The sequence below is a fragment of the Caenorhabditis briggsae genome (genome assembly GCF_000004555.2).
Source record: "Caenorhabditis briggsae complete genome, chrX, whole genome shotgun sequence".
In the NCBI taxonomy this organism is placed as follows: domain Eukaryota; kingdom Metazoa; phylum Nematoda; class Chromadorea; order Rhabditida; family Rhabditidae; genus Caenorhabditis; species Caenorhabditis briggsae.
This window is the reverse complement of record NC_013491.2, coordinates 20,051,471-20,065,536: the sequence shown is the minus strand read 5'-3', so window position 1 is coordinate 20,065,536 and position 14,066 is coordinate 20,051,471. Positions and strand designations below refer to the sequence as shown.

Genomic DNA, 14,066 nt, shown 5'->3' with positions numbered 1-14,066 from the left:
TTGGTGGAATCAAAAGTCCGGTGAGCCGTGTTGCGTCCCGATTTTGAAAAAAATGTTGAAGGAAAATGCAATGAAATCAAGAAATGGAAGCTCACAACAAGTTTCAGGAGTTGAAACAAAGACAGAAGAAGCCAATGTCGGAGTACCCAATAGATATGGAGAAGTGGTCGAAGAGAGCGTTTCCACATTTGGACGACGATTGAGCTGGGCGAAATTGAACGTATTAGAAGAGAAATCGGATGAAGTCGATTTTCCTCAAAAGTTTTTCAGAATGGTAACTAGTGAAAAAGTGAAAAACTCGTGAACCAAACGTGCACTATTTTCAGATATGGACCAGCATTATCATCCGGAGCAGAAATCAGAATACAAGAATCTTGTCGGCCAATGCTATAACGACTTTCAAGCAGTCTGATAAAGTGTTTTTCCTGTAATGAGTAATTGGCGACATCTGCAAAAGTTGCATCTCAGCCAGATTTGCAAAAAGGGAGTGAATATGAGTTCAGACACATCGGAAGACAAAATCAAAACGTTACGAGCGCCACGTTATGTGCGATAATCACTATTCGGCGGTTAGTTCTTTTGAAAGACCTGTTGATACTCTCCGTCATGAGTTTTGTTTCAGATTTCATTGTTTTCTATTTCTAATCTGGACGAGAAAAAGCATGGATCATCTGAAACAACGGAATCATCAGAAACAAAAATTTCTATCCTTATTCACCTTCCGCACGCAGCAACGAGCATTTGCCCCCATCGCTGTGTTCATTTATGAATAAATGAATTCGGATAATTGTATTTCGCATCATTAAATTGTCTATTCACACTCGATCTTTTTTGTGTGTGTGTGCGTGATTTGTGCGTGATCGTTACGAGTATGTTCGTTTGGAAGTTTTAGTAAAAGTTATTTTTTTGTAGATGAAAAAAGAAAACTTTTGATCTACCCCTATCGCAAAAAACTATTTTTGAACCTCCCTCCAATTCGTTTGCTGCGAGTCCGCAAACACCACACCCTCAGACAAAAATGTATCAAATCTTACGACATTTTCTTGAACATGCTTTTCTTTGTTCAGAAACTGAAATGGACGAGGATAGTCTGCTTTCAGACGGGTCCAAAACTCCGGGAGGCGTTCAAGAGTAATAAAAGTACTGGCGGCGGGACAAATACCAGAGCTCACCGAAAAGGATCTGAAGAATGTAGAGGGGACAGAAGGAGATTTAGGCTATTTTTACACTAGAAATCGATTTTTTCTGCTCAAGATTATCAACAACGGATTGAAAATCGACGTAACGTCAATTCTAACTGACGAGAATATTTTTAACGTTGCTCATCTCAGTTTCTTGTCTCCTGAATTCAAATCTAATGAAATCGAATCTAAAACGCTCATAAAAAAAGAAAGGAAAAAGGAGAAAGAAGAGTCACGTAGCATTATTGGATCGCCAGAAGCACCGTCACGTCATCAGAAACGCAACCCACAGAAGAAATCCATTTAAGTGGCCTTAAAGTTATGGAAAATCCTTTGGAACGAACAAATATGAAACTCGATGAATCTCACGTCATTTTTTTCGTATCCGATTATGCTCCGGATGCAACTTTGGATGATTTGCCTCAACAAGGACAACGAATAGTTTTTGACGGAAAACGGAAAAATTTTTCTGGAATCCGAGTTCAAAAAAATATAGAGAAATATGCTATAGTATGAGATCATTATACATACAACAAACAGGCTAAATTTTGGCAAGCTTTCATTATTTTTAACCTTTCAAATTTTTTCAAAAAGGAATAAAAATCCTTAATGAAATTAGAGGATGATAAGAAAATGGTCAAACAACTAATTGAAAATCACATCACATAGAAAATTGAGATGTGGTGATAAAGAGTGAGGAACTCCTTTTGAACCTAGGAGAATATTGAAAGGGGGGACTAAGAAAAACATTTCAAACCGAACCGGTGTGCTTAAGAAATGGAAGTTGGTAACCGAGATGAATAGTTAAAAGTGGATTATCATCATGATAACCATCTACTAGGGGCGGATGACCATTCAGCAAACCTATCGTATGAGGGCAAGGAAAAAGAATACGGCATTCAGCCAATATTTATTGAATGGTGAAGACTGGGAGAACAGAAATGACACACAGGGATGACACTAAGGGGCATGCAAAAGAAACAATAAACTGTAAATGTTGGAATAGAGAACGACGAGCAGGGAGTAGCAGATGAGCATATTACTCAAGTTCCAACACCACGAACATTCGTCTGATGGAATCAACGATTTGTTGGAGGGTCTTTCCAGTATCTGTAAAATCACATTGTTGTATTTATTAGACAATCAAAACTATTCTAATTATCTCAATTGAACCAAATTAGATGAAAAGTTTTCGAATGTTCAGATCCTTTACTTACAATGGAACCTCAACACCTCGTCAACCCAAATTTTTCATGAAATTCACAGGATAGTTCGAGAACTAAATATCCCGGAAAATTTGACAATCTGCAAGCCAGTTCCAGTTATAACAGTTTCAGTACCAAAAGTTGCTTTTTCACTGTAAAACAGGGATTTTTAAAAACGATTCACATGTTCTAGGACGTTGAAAATTGCTGTTTTTCTCTAAAATGCGATTTTCGAGACTGAAACTTATATAACTCTGCTGAAACTGGCGCCCGGATTCTGAAATTTTATTTGAGGTTTCTATTAGGTTGAGCGAAAAGTCATTGTAATTTTTTTCGGACCGTCATATCTCAGCATTGATTCAACTTTTTATTATTCTGTTTTTTTATATTGTAGTACTAGTTGTGCATGCTTAAAAGATTTGTTAAAGTTACCGACGGCGTTCTTAAAGACCGAGAATTTGCCCATGCTCTCAGGTGTGCTTTTTTGTTCGAGTTTCTCCGAGGTCACAAATGCAGCGTAGCTTGTCGTGAATTGTGTACAGTGTTAGGCCAGAACTATATGTCCTACACTACAATAGTTTTGGTTCAAATGATTCTCAGAAGAGAACTACGATCTCGAAGGTCTGGCCTACCACGTGTTGATCTCAACGAGGATATCTCTAGAACGCTAAAAGAAGAACCAAGAGTAACGTCTAACATTCTTGGTATGGAGGTTCGCTTTTTATACCTCCCCCCCCCCCCATACTTACTCTCTTGCCAACCGTCAGTGTTTAACTCTGTCATCACTCTCATTCTCATATTACCATGCGCGGACTCGAACATGTCGAATACCGCTTGGCTGACGTACTCCGCGCCCTGAAAAATAAATGAGTTTTTATGACAATTCTAGACAGAAAAAAGACTCACCTCAACATGGACTCTTGGGATATACGTGTCGATACAGCGCTCATACTCGCTCACGATTGACGACCAAATTGGGCTGAATTTGAGAATCCATCCAATGGACCCTGTCTCTGTGCCAAACAGTATTGGTTCCGCTGATAGCAAGGGCATGATTGCGGCAACGCGTGCTTCCGTGAAACACGTTGGCTTGGAGGAGAGGAAGAAGGGCTCTTGTGGGAGGCCTTGGCGGAGGTGTCGTTGGAATGGGCCGGAGAAATTAAAATGCGACAAATGTAGAGTAGTGTCCTGGCAGGTGACGAACATTGTTGGAATCATTTCAGGTTGTGGTGTTTCGTGTGGCACAGAGTTGCCGAATTGGATTCCATTCTCATCGAGCATCACAGTCAGAACTTGCTCATCCAGATGTATCAAAATTTGATTATGAGGCATCCTCATGGAACACTTTGGGATTTCGTTGGTAATTTCACCGATTGGCGTTCCTATGAATGCGCTCATCTGAGGTCCACCTCCTTCTAGTCTTGCCGCATGTCCAATCCAGAGCCGCACCTTGAACGGAGCTTCTGGCACATTTTCCAGTGTCACAATGGCAATTGTATCCATTTGTCCAGTCACACCGGTCACCATCCTGTAAAAAAATAGATTAGAAGATTATATTTGCTGAATGAAACTCACCCAAGGTACTTTTCAGACGAAAGGATCTGCTGAGCGTCTATCGGTACTCGGGTGCGTGCATCAATTAGTGTAAGAGTTGTGATGGGTTGTGGGTTGTATTCGGCGTATCTCATACCGATCACGTCGCCTGTAAGAGAAGCATTTTATTTTAAAATACAAAATTTCGTCGCATATTTTAAAATTGGGAATTTGGAAGCGATTTTTTTGAATGCAATTTTAGAAAACAATATTTTTCTAAAAATTATTGGTTTTCATTCAAATAAATAATTTTGCGAAATATTTTCTATCATATGAAACATCCGAAAAATAGCGATAGTGAACTTTTCATTTTTTAAAAACCTCCGAAACCGCAAACACTTTTTTTGGAACAGACGGTACATTTTTTCAACGCTTTGCAAAAATTTATAAAAGCTCACGTCTGATCCGGTGGTTGAGAAGCGTTCGCGGGATTGATTCCAACTGATGAGCCGGACGTTGGCAAACAGCTACTAAAGCGTCCGATCGACTACAGTAACCAATCTTGAGAATAGTCTCCTCGAGAGCACATTTTCTTTACATTTTCCAAAATAAATTCTTACTCGAATGGGGTGATATTAAGAGTTGTTGCATAGTTGATGCTGAATGGCAATGAGCGCGGCCGGATTTGTCCAAAATCGGACCTAATCACTATCGACCTCTCCGAGCAAGCAATGGTAAACCCGTATACACTGTCAACCTTACACAGTCGCATTGGTGAAACCCCAGATGGTTCTTTCTTTGGAGGAGTCTGATAGAGTTCTTTATAATCAAAGTCGTTGAAATCGGTGACTCATCCGATTTCATCGGATACCAACAGAAATCGACCTTTTACCAGAATTGAGAATGGTTCATACTCAAGGAGAACGATGAGGTGCTGAAAACCACAGATTTGAAATTTTTTGTTTGATAAGTTCACAAACCAATTCTGTTAAATCCAACGTCAAGCGGAACACGGACGGTGCAGTCCCCCCGATTCCAATCACAAAATATTTTGAGCAGATATGTTCAGATCCTGGAGAGTTGGATTGGTCAATGAGAGCAATGCAAGTGATCTCATCGTTAACATCTTTTCTGCAGACATCCACGATTGAAGCTCTTCCGTTTACGATGACTATGCGCATCGTATGAATGGTGTAGTGTTGAGAGATGACAATCGTTCCGGTATTTGGATCAATGAGCGATTCCCTGAATGGATGGCCTACAGATCCTAGTAAATCCTGTAGATTTTGGTTGAGTAGCACTGTCCATGAATCACTTTCCGTGTTATATTGGAGAATCCGCAGAAAACTATCGGTTACTTGGCAGGTGTGTTGAGAATTGCAAATATTCGACGCAGCCAGGGTTTTGTTCACGTCGAATGCGTGTTGTTGAATTTCATCGATTTCAGCACTTTCCGAGACTCGGAAGATCCGTGTCCCGGATGTAGTCGAGCAGATGAGAATCGAGTGGCTTGTGGAGTTCGGAGTTTTGATCGCAAAGCACCTGGACGCACTGGACGTCGCCACAAATCTTTCCATCTTGAGCTCCATCTTGAGCTGAGGAGAAATAAAACGGAGAGTTCCCTCTTTTCCCTCTCCGGAACTTGTGACTATTTCTTGAACAGTTCGGGTTCGTCGCTCGACGATGTCACGAATCGGACCGAGATTTTCAAGCGTGGCCACGACCTGAAATAAATAGAGATACTTACTGAATATTCTAACATTTTTATTACCGTATAAATCATATCTCGTTCAATCAGAAACAGTTGTGAATCATTGACGTCGCTTCCAATGAAGATATACTCCTTTGGTTCATTTTCGGTCTCTCTTTTGAATACAATATATGACATTGCTGATGGCTGCGTGCCGCGAGAGATAAATGTGGTACTGTGCCCGACGTTGTTCTTATGCAAATCAAGGAAGCTCAAATCACCATCCTCCGAGGACCCAAAAACTCGAGTGAAATGTTGAGTATCTTTCGTGACTGCACCCATGGTGAAAGGATTTTCCTGAGCAGCATGATGAGACAAGTGGCGTGTATCAAGCCTGAAAATTGTGAACTGTAACTAAGAAAACGAAATGAATAATAATGGCGGTATTTTTCTAGTTTAGAGGTCCCAATAGAGGTTTGAAATTTGACATTCCAGAATTTGAACTTTGTGAAAAATTAATGTTTTACGACCTTGAAGGATAACAACTATTGAATTGTGATTGTCCCTAAAAGGTTTGTGTCCATTTCTCTTTTGTCATATATATTAAGCGCAATTTGCCTAATCATGGGGAATGTTGATGAAAAAGTAAAGCCTCCATAAATAAACTGTCTATCAGGCTCAGGTGTTTTTTTAGAATTTGTGCAGCCCAAGCATAAAATCTGTCATCAACGCTTTTTTTATAGGTCCGCATAAATTGAATTTCTCACACAGTTCCAATGCTGGTACATTATTCTGAAAGTTTGGTTTTTTTTTTAAATTTCGGACCATTAAATTTTTTTTGGATTTTATTTTGGGTCCTATGATTATTTTTGGGACTTCTAAACTAGAAAAGAGTGAAATAATGTAACTCACGTGTGAAACACCATACCGTGCGTGGTGAAAAGGCACATTGAGAAGATCGGAGTAGGAATTGCAAGAGTTCCATAGATTGTTCCATCAAAGTTGCCATATGCGAGGACTTGAGCGATTCCTGGTGTGATAAACAAGCGAAACCATGTTGTGTTGTTATCGCTGCATTTGAACACCACTGGTTGATTTTGGCAGGGAAGACAAACGTCACAAATGTCGTTGTCGGTTGAGTGCTCCATATATGCGTTATTTTCGTCAGCTCCGTACGTCCACAATCTCAATTGGCCCGTACTGCATCCAAGAACAATCTGCATGTTGTTAGATTCCAGGAAATAGGTTTCGAGGAGAGGGCGAGGCTCAGGGTTCGTGTATAACGTGTCTGTGATGACTTCGCCGTCATCATAGGAGAAGACATAAACATCGCCAAAGACAGTCATTGCGACCAAACTCTGAGGTCCCTGAAAACGTTACATATTTTTCGTGGTTGTAATGCTAAACACTCACAGGGCGTCCATTGTCCAAGAACCGAATAGCCTTGATTCTCTCTCTAGCGGATGCGGTGAGCAACGGGATGAGGTCCTGCCCACCGAAAGTGTAAAACTTGATAGCGGATCCAGTGGCAATCGCAATGACGTATTTGTTTTCTTCTTAAAATAATTGTTTGTTGAATGTTTTAGAAAAATTTCATACCGAAGAAGCATCCTGACGCACAAGCAGTGACATAGCTGAAAAGTTAAAAAGAGTGACAGAAATCCTTTTACGTAAAGAGAAATGAAAAAAATGTAGGCGTGGTTTTCTAATGACTTTAAAATCAAAAATTGAGGAACTTAATGAAAATGGTCAAGAAAAGAAATTTTGGAAAATTCTAAATGTAGCGAAATTCTGGTTTTTTAAACAAAATAGAACACTAAAAAAGTGGTGCTCTATACATTGTGCGCCAAAAGTATGGTAACACAACTTTCGCGCGAGGTGGTGGGCGCTGGAGAATTTTTTGAAATAAAATTTTATGTCCACTATTTTTAGCATTCCTTGATTACCTTATTACCAAAATTTCATGTCACAAGGTTGATTTTGACGGGTATGATGACTAACTCTATGCACCAAGGTACCATCGTTGAGATAGCCGAGAATAAGGTTGGCCTAAGTAACATCGGAAAAGCTGGTCGAATCTGACAAACAACAAAGTTGGGGGATCATCGAATGTTTTGATTAAGTAATGTAACTGAAAGAACTTCCAGAAACACTAACTGCTAAAAGACACTATTGAAAAAACGAGATGCAGAGAGAGTGAGAGACACAAACAAACGCTATGCACTCACAGAACCTCTATGCACTCAAAGAGACCTTTGTAACCTGAAAAACTAGAAGACACTAAAACACAGAATTCCTATAAAACACTATTTATTGAATCAACAATAAATCAACCTATTAAAGGTGAGTTAAAACAAATGGAGGCGTCACCAGTGTGAACGCACTCCCAAGCAAGAACTGAAGGGGAAACGATGAGAGAGACCACGAGGGGAGATGCCCAGAGAAAACAGAGAAGTGTCTGTTGGCGCGCACTTTAAATTCGCGCGGGGTACTGTGACCCACTTTCGTTTGCATGTATTTATCGGGGGAGGTTTCTCTCCTGTAGACTTGGAAAGAGGGTGAAGAAGATAAAAACCGGTAACCTACCGGACATCTCCGTCCTTTTACGAGTCCCCGCACATGCAACTAGCAAACCAGTGCTTGCCTCAACACACAAGAAAAACAATGAGCAAAAAAACCCCGGTTCGGCCCCCAAGTAATGTAACTGAAAGAGCTCCCAGAAACGCTAACTGCTAAAAGACACTATTGAAAACAACGAGATGCAGAGAGAGAGAGAGAGAGAGTGAGAACCACAGACAAACGCTATGCACTCACAGAACCTCTATGCACTCAAAGATACCTGTGTAACCTGAAGACTAGAAGAATACAAAACACAGATTTCCTATAAAACACTATTCATTGAATTTACTCAATAAACCACTATAAAACCTTTAAAACCAGTGAGCCACACTTTAACGGGTCGTCACCAATCGTGAGCGAACACCAGCGAAAACTAAAGAAAACGATGAGAATTTGCCGAGAGAGGAGACGCGTTTTGGCGCGCACACAGTTTCGCGCGCGGATACAGTAATCCACACCTCTTGCACGTGTGTTCGGGGGAGATTTCTCTCCTTTAGACTTGGAAAGAGGATTTTAAAAGAGAAAACACGGTAGAATACCGTACAATTAGTTGAATACGACAAAAACTGACTAGAAAATGTAAAATCTTGAGCTTTGGTCATTTCGCAGAAAAACAAGGTCCTCCGAGAACGGGTTGGTCGAAATCCGTACCAAATCATGAAAAGAATGAGACTGGAGCTCTGAATGAGCAGTGAGTCAGTCAGATGATTCGTAAAAAGTGAGCTGGGACTGACCCTATATCGTGTTCAAAAGACTGGAATCCTGTCGGGAACAAAAGATCTGGTAAGCATCCATAAGTCCAAATCAACAACTGCCAGCACACGCTAAGACTAACACATGGAGAGGATTTTTCCGAGTATGGTAGCGGCACTTCCGAAGTCAGTGGGCGCCTATGTCCCTTTTCAAACAAGATTTTGAGCTTGGGATGAATTTCTAGCTAAGGAGTAAGTTTTTCTAATGAGAATATGGCTTCTAGAACACGCTGAGCAAGAGTACATTGCAATCATTGAAAAACTGCTCTGAACAGGTTTTTTCATTACGGTTGAGGGCTGGAGAGAATAGGTAAATTTGAACAGTGATATTTTTTGTTACTTAAAAAAAAGCAAAGGTGGATGGCAGGCCGGTGAGGCAACGAATTGTTTTTCAAAAGGTTGATAATGTCAGCAACGCGACAGTTACTGAAAGTCGGAAAATTTCACAATTTCCAACCTGTAGTTGTGAGCCAGTTCAGATCATCCAAATATGATTCGCTCATCAACCTTGCGAAACATTTCTGGAAAATTATTTTTTGCCTCACTGGCCGGGTAACTACTTGCTGAAGCTGTGAAAACCAATGTCGAAGAGATAATCTTGTCAAAACTAGAATGAATCTAATTAATCTTTTAAACTAACAAGATAATTAATTCGAACTAGGCTTTGGAAATCGCTTTAAAACATGGGCGCCTTCAAAATGAAATATGAGCCTTTTATAAGCATTTTTTAAAAAGTTCTGCAGGATTTGGAAATTTCGACAAGCCGTGCTTTTAAAATGTCGCTCAAAACTAACGAACATCTATAGAAATTAAAGATGTGCAAATTGCTTACGCAACCGGTTGTGACTCAGGTCATGTGTAGGTTGCCGTGGACCAAAATGCATGTTTTTTGAAAATAACTTATTTCCTCTAATTGAAGCCCACTCACTGTCCACTTTGAATTCGATTATCTCAATTCCTATGAGGATGTGATCAAGTCGTCAACGATAACATATTGGAAATAGTTTGATAAATTATTTATCAGTTGACAAATTTTTGATATCTCTCACAAGAATCAAGATAAATAAGCTTAAAAATGGACAGTTTGAAAGGGCTTCGCTGAGGAGAAATACGGTACTCTTAACGATCCAGAAGGAATAGAGCCGCTAAACCACCATATCCTACCTATCCCAGAAAATAAAATGAAAAATGCTGCAACCGGCAGTGGAACAGCCTTAGACAAAATGAGGAAACTTTCCTAAAACGTTGGAACATAGCTACCCCGCTGATAGAACTAACAAGCTGACGCTCTTTCAAGATCGGAAACGTCTCTTAGTGATCGGAAACGATCGGAAAAGATCGGAAACGTCTATTAGTTCAAGATCGAAAACGTCTCTTAGTTACTTAGGAGTGGCACCCAAGGTTTTTCGCCGAATTGACTTCAAAACTGTGACGAAAATCTATTTTTGCCGTCAAAAAGTCGATAACTCATCATTACATTGCTAGCTAGCGTCTAATGGAACTTCTATACATCAAACTTTAGTTTAACTCACGGAATCCTTTAAACTTGGTCGTTGTACCAGATCAAAAAAAATCCATATCATTAAAATACTTGAAAAATAGCTTGGGAGAAAACGTAGCATAGCATAGAGTAAGAAATAACTGATTGATAGACGGGGTAATGAAGAAGAATGAGAAAGAATATAGAAGAATAAATGAGCGTATGATCTGAGAGTGAGCGATAACTCTAAAGAATTTTCCAGAAGGTGTTTCTCTGCGTCTCTCTCACCTGTACCCTGAATAGTACTCTCTCACTCGGATGAGCGGACCTCTACTACGCACATCCACCCTTCCGTGTCTGCGCCTCTCACACTCTCTATGCGGGAACGGTCTCTATCACATAAATAGGCGGTCGGCAGTTGTTTTCTTCTGATGGCCCGTGACCCAGGCAATTCAGGGATATAATATGTTTGACTCACAGACACGATGGGGGCACTTGGTATGTAGATAAGCATACTTGTTGACAAAAAATTTGCTCTCTCGACAGGAATGTTTTCAGAAAACCCTCTTCATTGGATTTTTTGACGGGAAGGAAAATATATCTCTCCAGCTAGTGATTATTGTACAAAAAGGGTGTGAACTACACAAATAAAGCTCTATACAAGCGCATCCAACATTGTATGTCAACAAAATTGAACATATGCTCAAAAAGTTCCTTGCACGAAAACCCCCATCGTGATCTGACTAGAGACAGGCCATTCTTTTTCGGGGATCCAATTGTAGAAATTGGATTGGCCCTCCTGCCGAACATGTTTTGCCGTCTCAGCAGGCGCGACATTTTTTTGAAGAGTCTCAGTTTGCTTTCCAAAGTTAGATCATGAATTGGGCAGTATGGTTATTACTAAAAGTGGTATGCATGGTACACTTACACACCTGGCTCGACCGAAAACAGTGATTCTTCCCGATTTGAAGTAATTCCTGCAAGCTTCATGAACTGCTGATGATTGGCTGCCCAGAGAATCAACAGACCATCACTGTGAGATAGCTAAGGAAATTGTGCCAAACCTGACAATTTTGAGAATTGAGTTTTGCCTCTAAGCTGAACAGTGGCTCATCAATGAAAGCAGTGGTCAAGCGCGTGCCAGAAATTCAGGAAAAACATCAAAGAAGGCGAAGATTTTTTGACGGGTGTTGCCATTTTCGTAAAAATTGAGGTAGAAACATGAAACTTTGTACTAATGACGAGACTGAGAAAAATATGGAAATAAAATCAGTGCACGAAAAGAAGGTTAGCTCGCGCCAGCTTGAGGTAAACTTGGTAACAGAACTTTTGCCGCACCCTGTAATTTTGTTCCTGTAAAAAAAACAAAGAATTGTGTACTAATTCATCTCGGATCCTCTTGAAGAATTCTGAACTGACAAATTGTTGATTATAATATCACGAGTATTTTGTCTGTTGACACATTTTTGATAAAATGCACAGGAAGCAAGATATAAGAATTCAAAGTTTACGGTGTGAGGACCTTTCTGTTACAGATTTTGGGGTAGTTCGATGTCGGAATTAAGTCAAGAATGGATAAATTTTTTTCAAAGTAAAATCAGAAGAATTTCCGATGTTTCGAACTTCAGTATGGCAAACAAACGGAAAGAGAGCCACTCACTGCTACGAGAAGCCACCCAATACTTGTTATAAATCATTTCATTTTTTCTCATTTTGCAACTATGGAGAAGTTGTATAGCGAAAACCTTTTTTTGTGTTATTTCTTTTTCAATTTATGGGTTTTTAATAAAACAAATCAATCTATATTTTTGATACATTTCTCATTAACTTAGTAGCAATTATCCCAAAAAAATCTGTTCCAAAATTACTGCTACTAAATTTCTATTCACATTATTCTCTCGCGTCTTTTTTTTCTACCAGCTCCTTCAACGAATATTTCTCGAACCATTTTTTTTGTCAAGCTTGATTTATCTCTTTAGAGCTTGAAGAAAATGAAAAGAATGGGCTAGAGATTTAGCCCACAAATTTTGAAAAAATGAGGTCAAATTCTTTTCTTATTTGCTAATTTTTCAATTACTAATGTTCCAAACAATCAAATCTTTAACAATTTTCCTTCTTCTTCATTTTTCTTCTCCTCAATTCTAATAATGGCGAATAGGACATTTTATGGGTTTTACGAGCCGTTTTTCTGGAAGGAAAAAGTCTATTCGAGATATTCCACATTTCATCGCTGACTTCTCCCTCTTATTGGGTAAGCCGAATACATTTTCTTTCATTTGGAAGTTCAGTGTGACTTCAGTGAAGCAATGATTTTTTTTTCTCACAACAGTGAACTAAAATGCAAATTTTCTGATTGTAAATTAATCGATTGACAGTAGAGAAAACACGTCTAGATTTTTTTTCCCAAATTCCGTTCTCTATGGCATTTAAAAAATATCCTTTTTGAATTCCTGTTTTAAGTAAATTGAAATTTACAGTGTATTTGCTCTTCAAGCTCAGTTATCTCGGTTACTTTGATAGGTATCAAAAAACTTGTCAACGAATAACATTTTTGTAATTTAAGAAAAATATCTTCTCAGTTGACAAGTTTTAGATATTTTTCAAAGGAACAGAGATAATTGAGCTCAAAGATGACGCTGTGAGTGAGCTTCTATTTATTAGAGAAAATATGTAGATTAGGTTCAAAATGAAATTAATTTGTTTCACAAGCATTATTCAAAAAAAAGAGGTTTATTCAAAACCATCCACAATTTTAAAATGCCTGATGTCCTTCTCATTTTTTCGCAGATTTTCTCATCTGTTCATTTGAACCAATAAAATCAAAAAAGTGCCATGAACATTCGAATATTTTGTCTGTCACAGTAGATAAACTTGACGTCCTAAAACCCACTTGGTCAGAACATTTCTGACTATGCACCACAAAAAGAAAGGTCCAGTTTTGTAGTTTACTATTTTACTTGTATTCCGGTAGAACACATGTCTACATAAAGAAGAAACATATGTTTAGACGCTTTCTGTATTATTCACTCTTTTATTTCAGTTCTCTTCTATAATTTATCAAAAAAAAATAATTTGGTCCTTAGCTATTATTTTGTCGTCATGTGTCTGTATTTTTTCCACGTTCTATGTCTGCTTTCATTTATTTTTTCTTCCAAATTCCATTATTTCAATGCAGCATTCTCCCTTTTTTCGATTTTTGTTCGCAAGGTCAGAAAAATTCATTGGTCCACGAAAAGGTTTCTTCATCCGATTTTTATGACACTGACCTTTATTAACAAAAATGGGAATAAAGAGGAATTCTGCGTTGAAAAAAATGACATTTAGTGAGAAAACATATAAATGACCATTAGGAAAATGTGGGATAAATGTGGGAAACGGCCACTCGAAGGAGAGAAGACATGAGATTTTTTTCGGATTTCATTTGGACTTCAGGTATGCATTCTGAAGTGACGGTATGCAGTGTTTGGGTTCAGATGAGAGCGTTCTGGCTCCTCCAGCGTTTATTCCTCAAGTTCAGCTCCTCAAGAGGCGGATCTGATTTTGTGAAAATCGTTTTTTAATGTCCCTTCCTACATTCAAAGACCTAAAAAGCTCAAATGACAATTG

The 14,066-nt window shown here is 38.9% G+C and overlaps 1 protein-coding gene across 1 annotated transcript; it reads right to left on the bottom strand.

Moving 5' to 3' along the window:
• Nucleotides 1-2,220: 2,220 nt before the first annotated feature.
• On the bottom strand, nt 2,221-8,887 carry CBG07276 (the record flags this gene model as incomplete). Its single annotated transcript, XM_045240656.1, has 13 exons — nt 2,221-2,291; nt 3,136-3,241; nt 3,293-3,914; nt 3,962-4,088; nt 4,378-4,511; nt 4,621-4,727; nt 4,812-4,853; nt 4,900-5,643; nt 5,691-6,003; nt 6,522-6,976; nt 7,023-7,165; nt 7,209-7,243; nt 8,880-8,887. 13 exons carry the CDS (start codon nt 8,885-8,887, stop codon nt 2,221-2,223), a joined length of 2,907 nt encoding a protein of 968 aa, XP_045093568.1.
• Nucleotides 8,888-14,066: the final 5,179 nt, after the last annotated feature.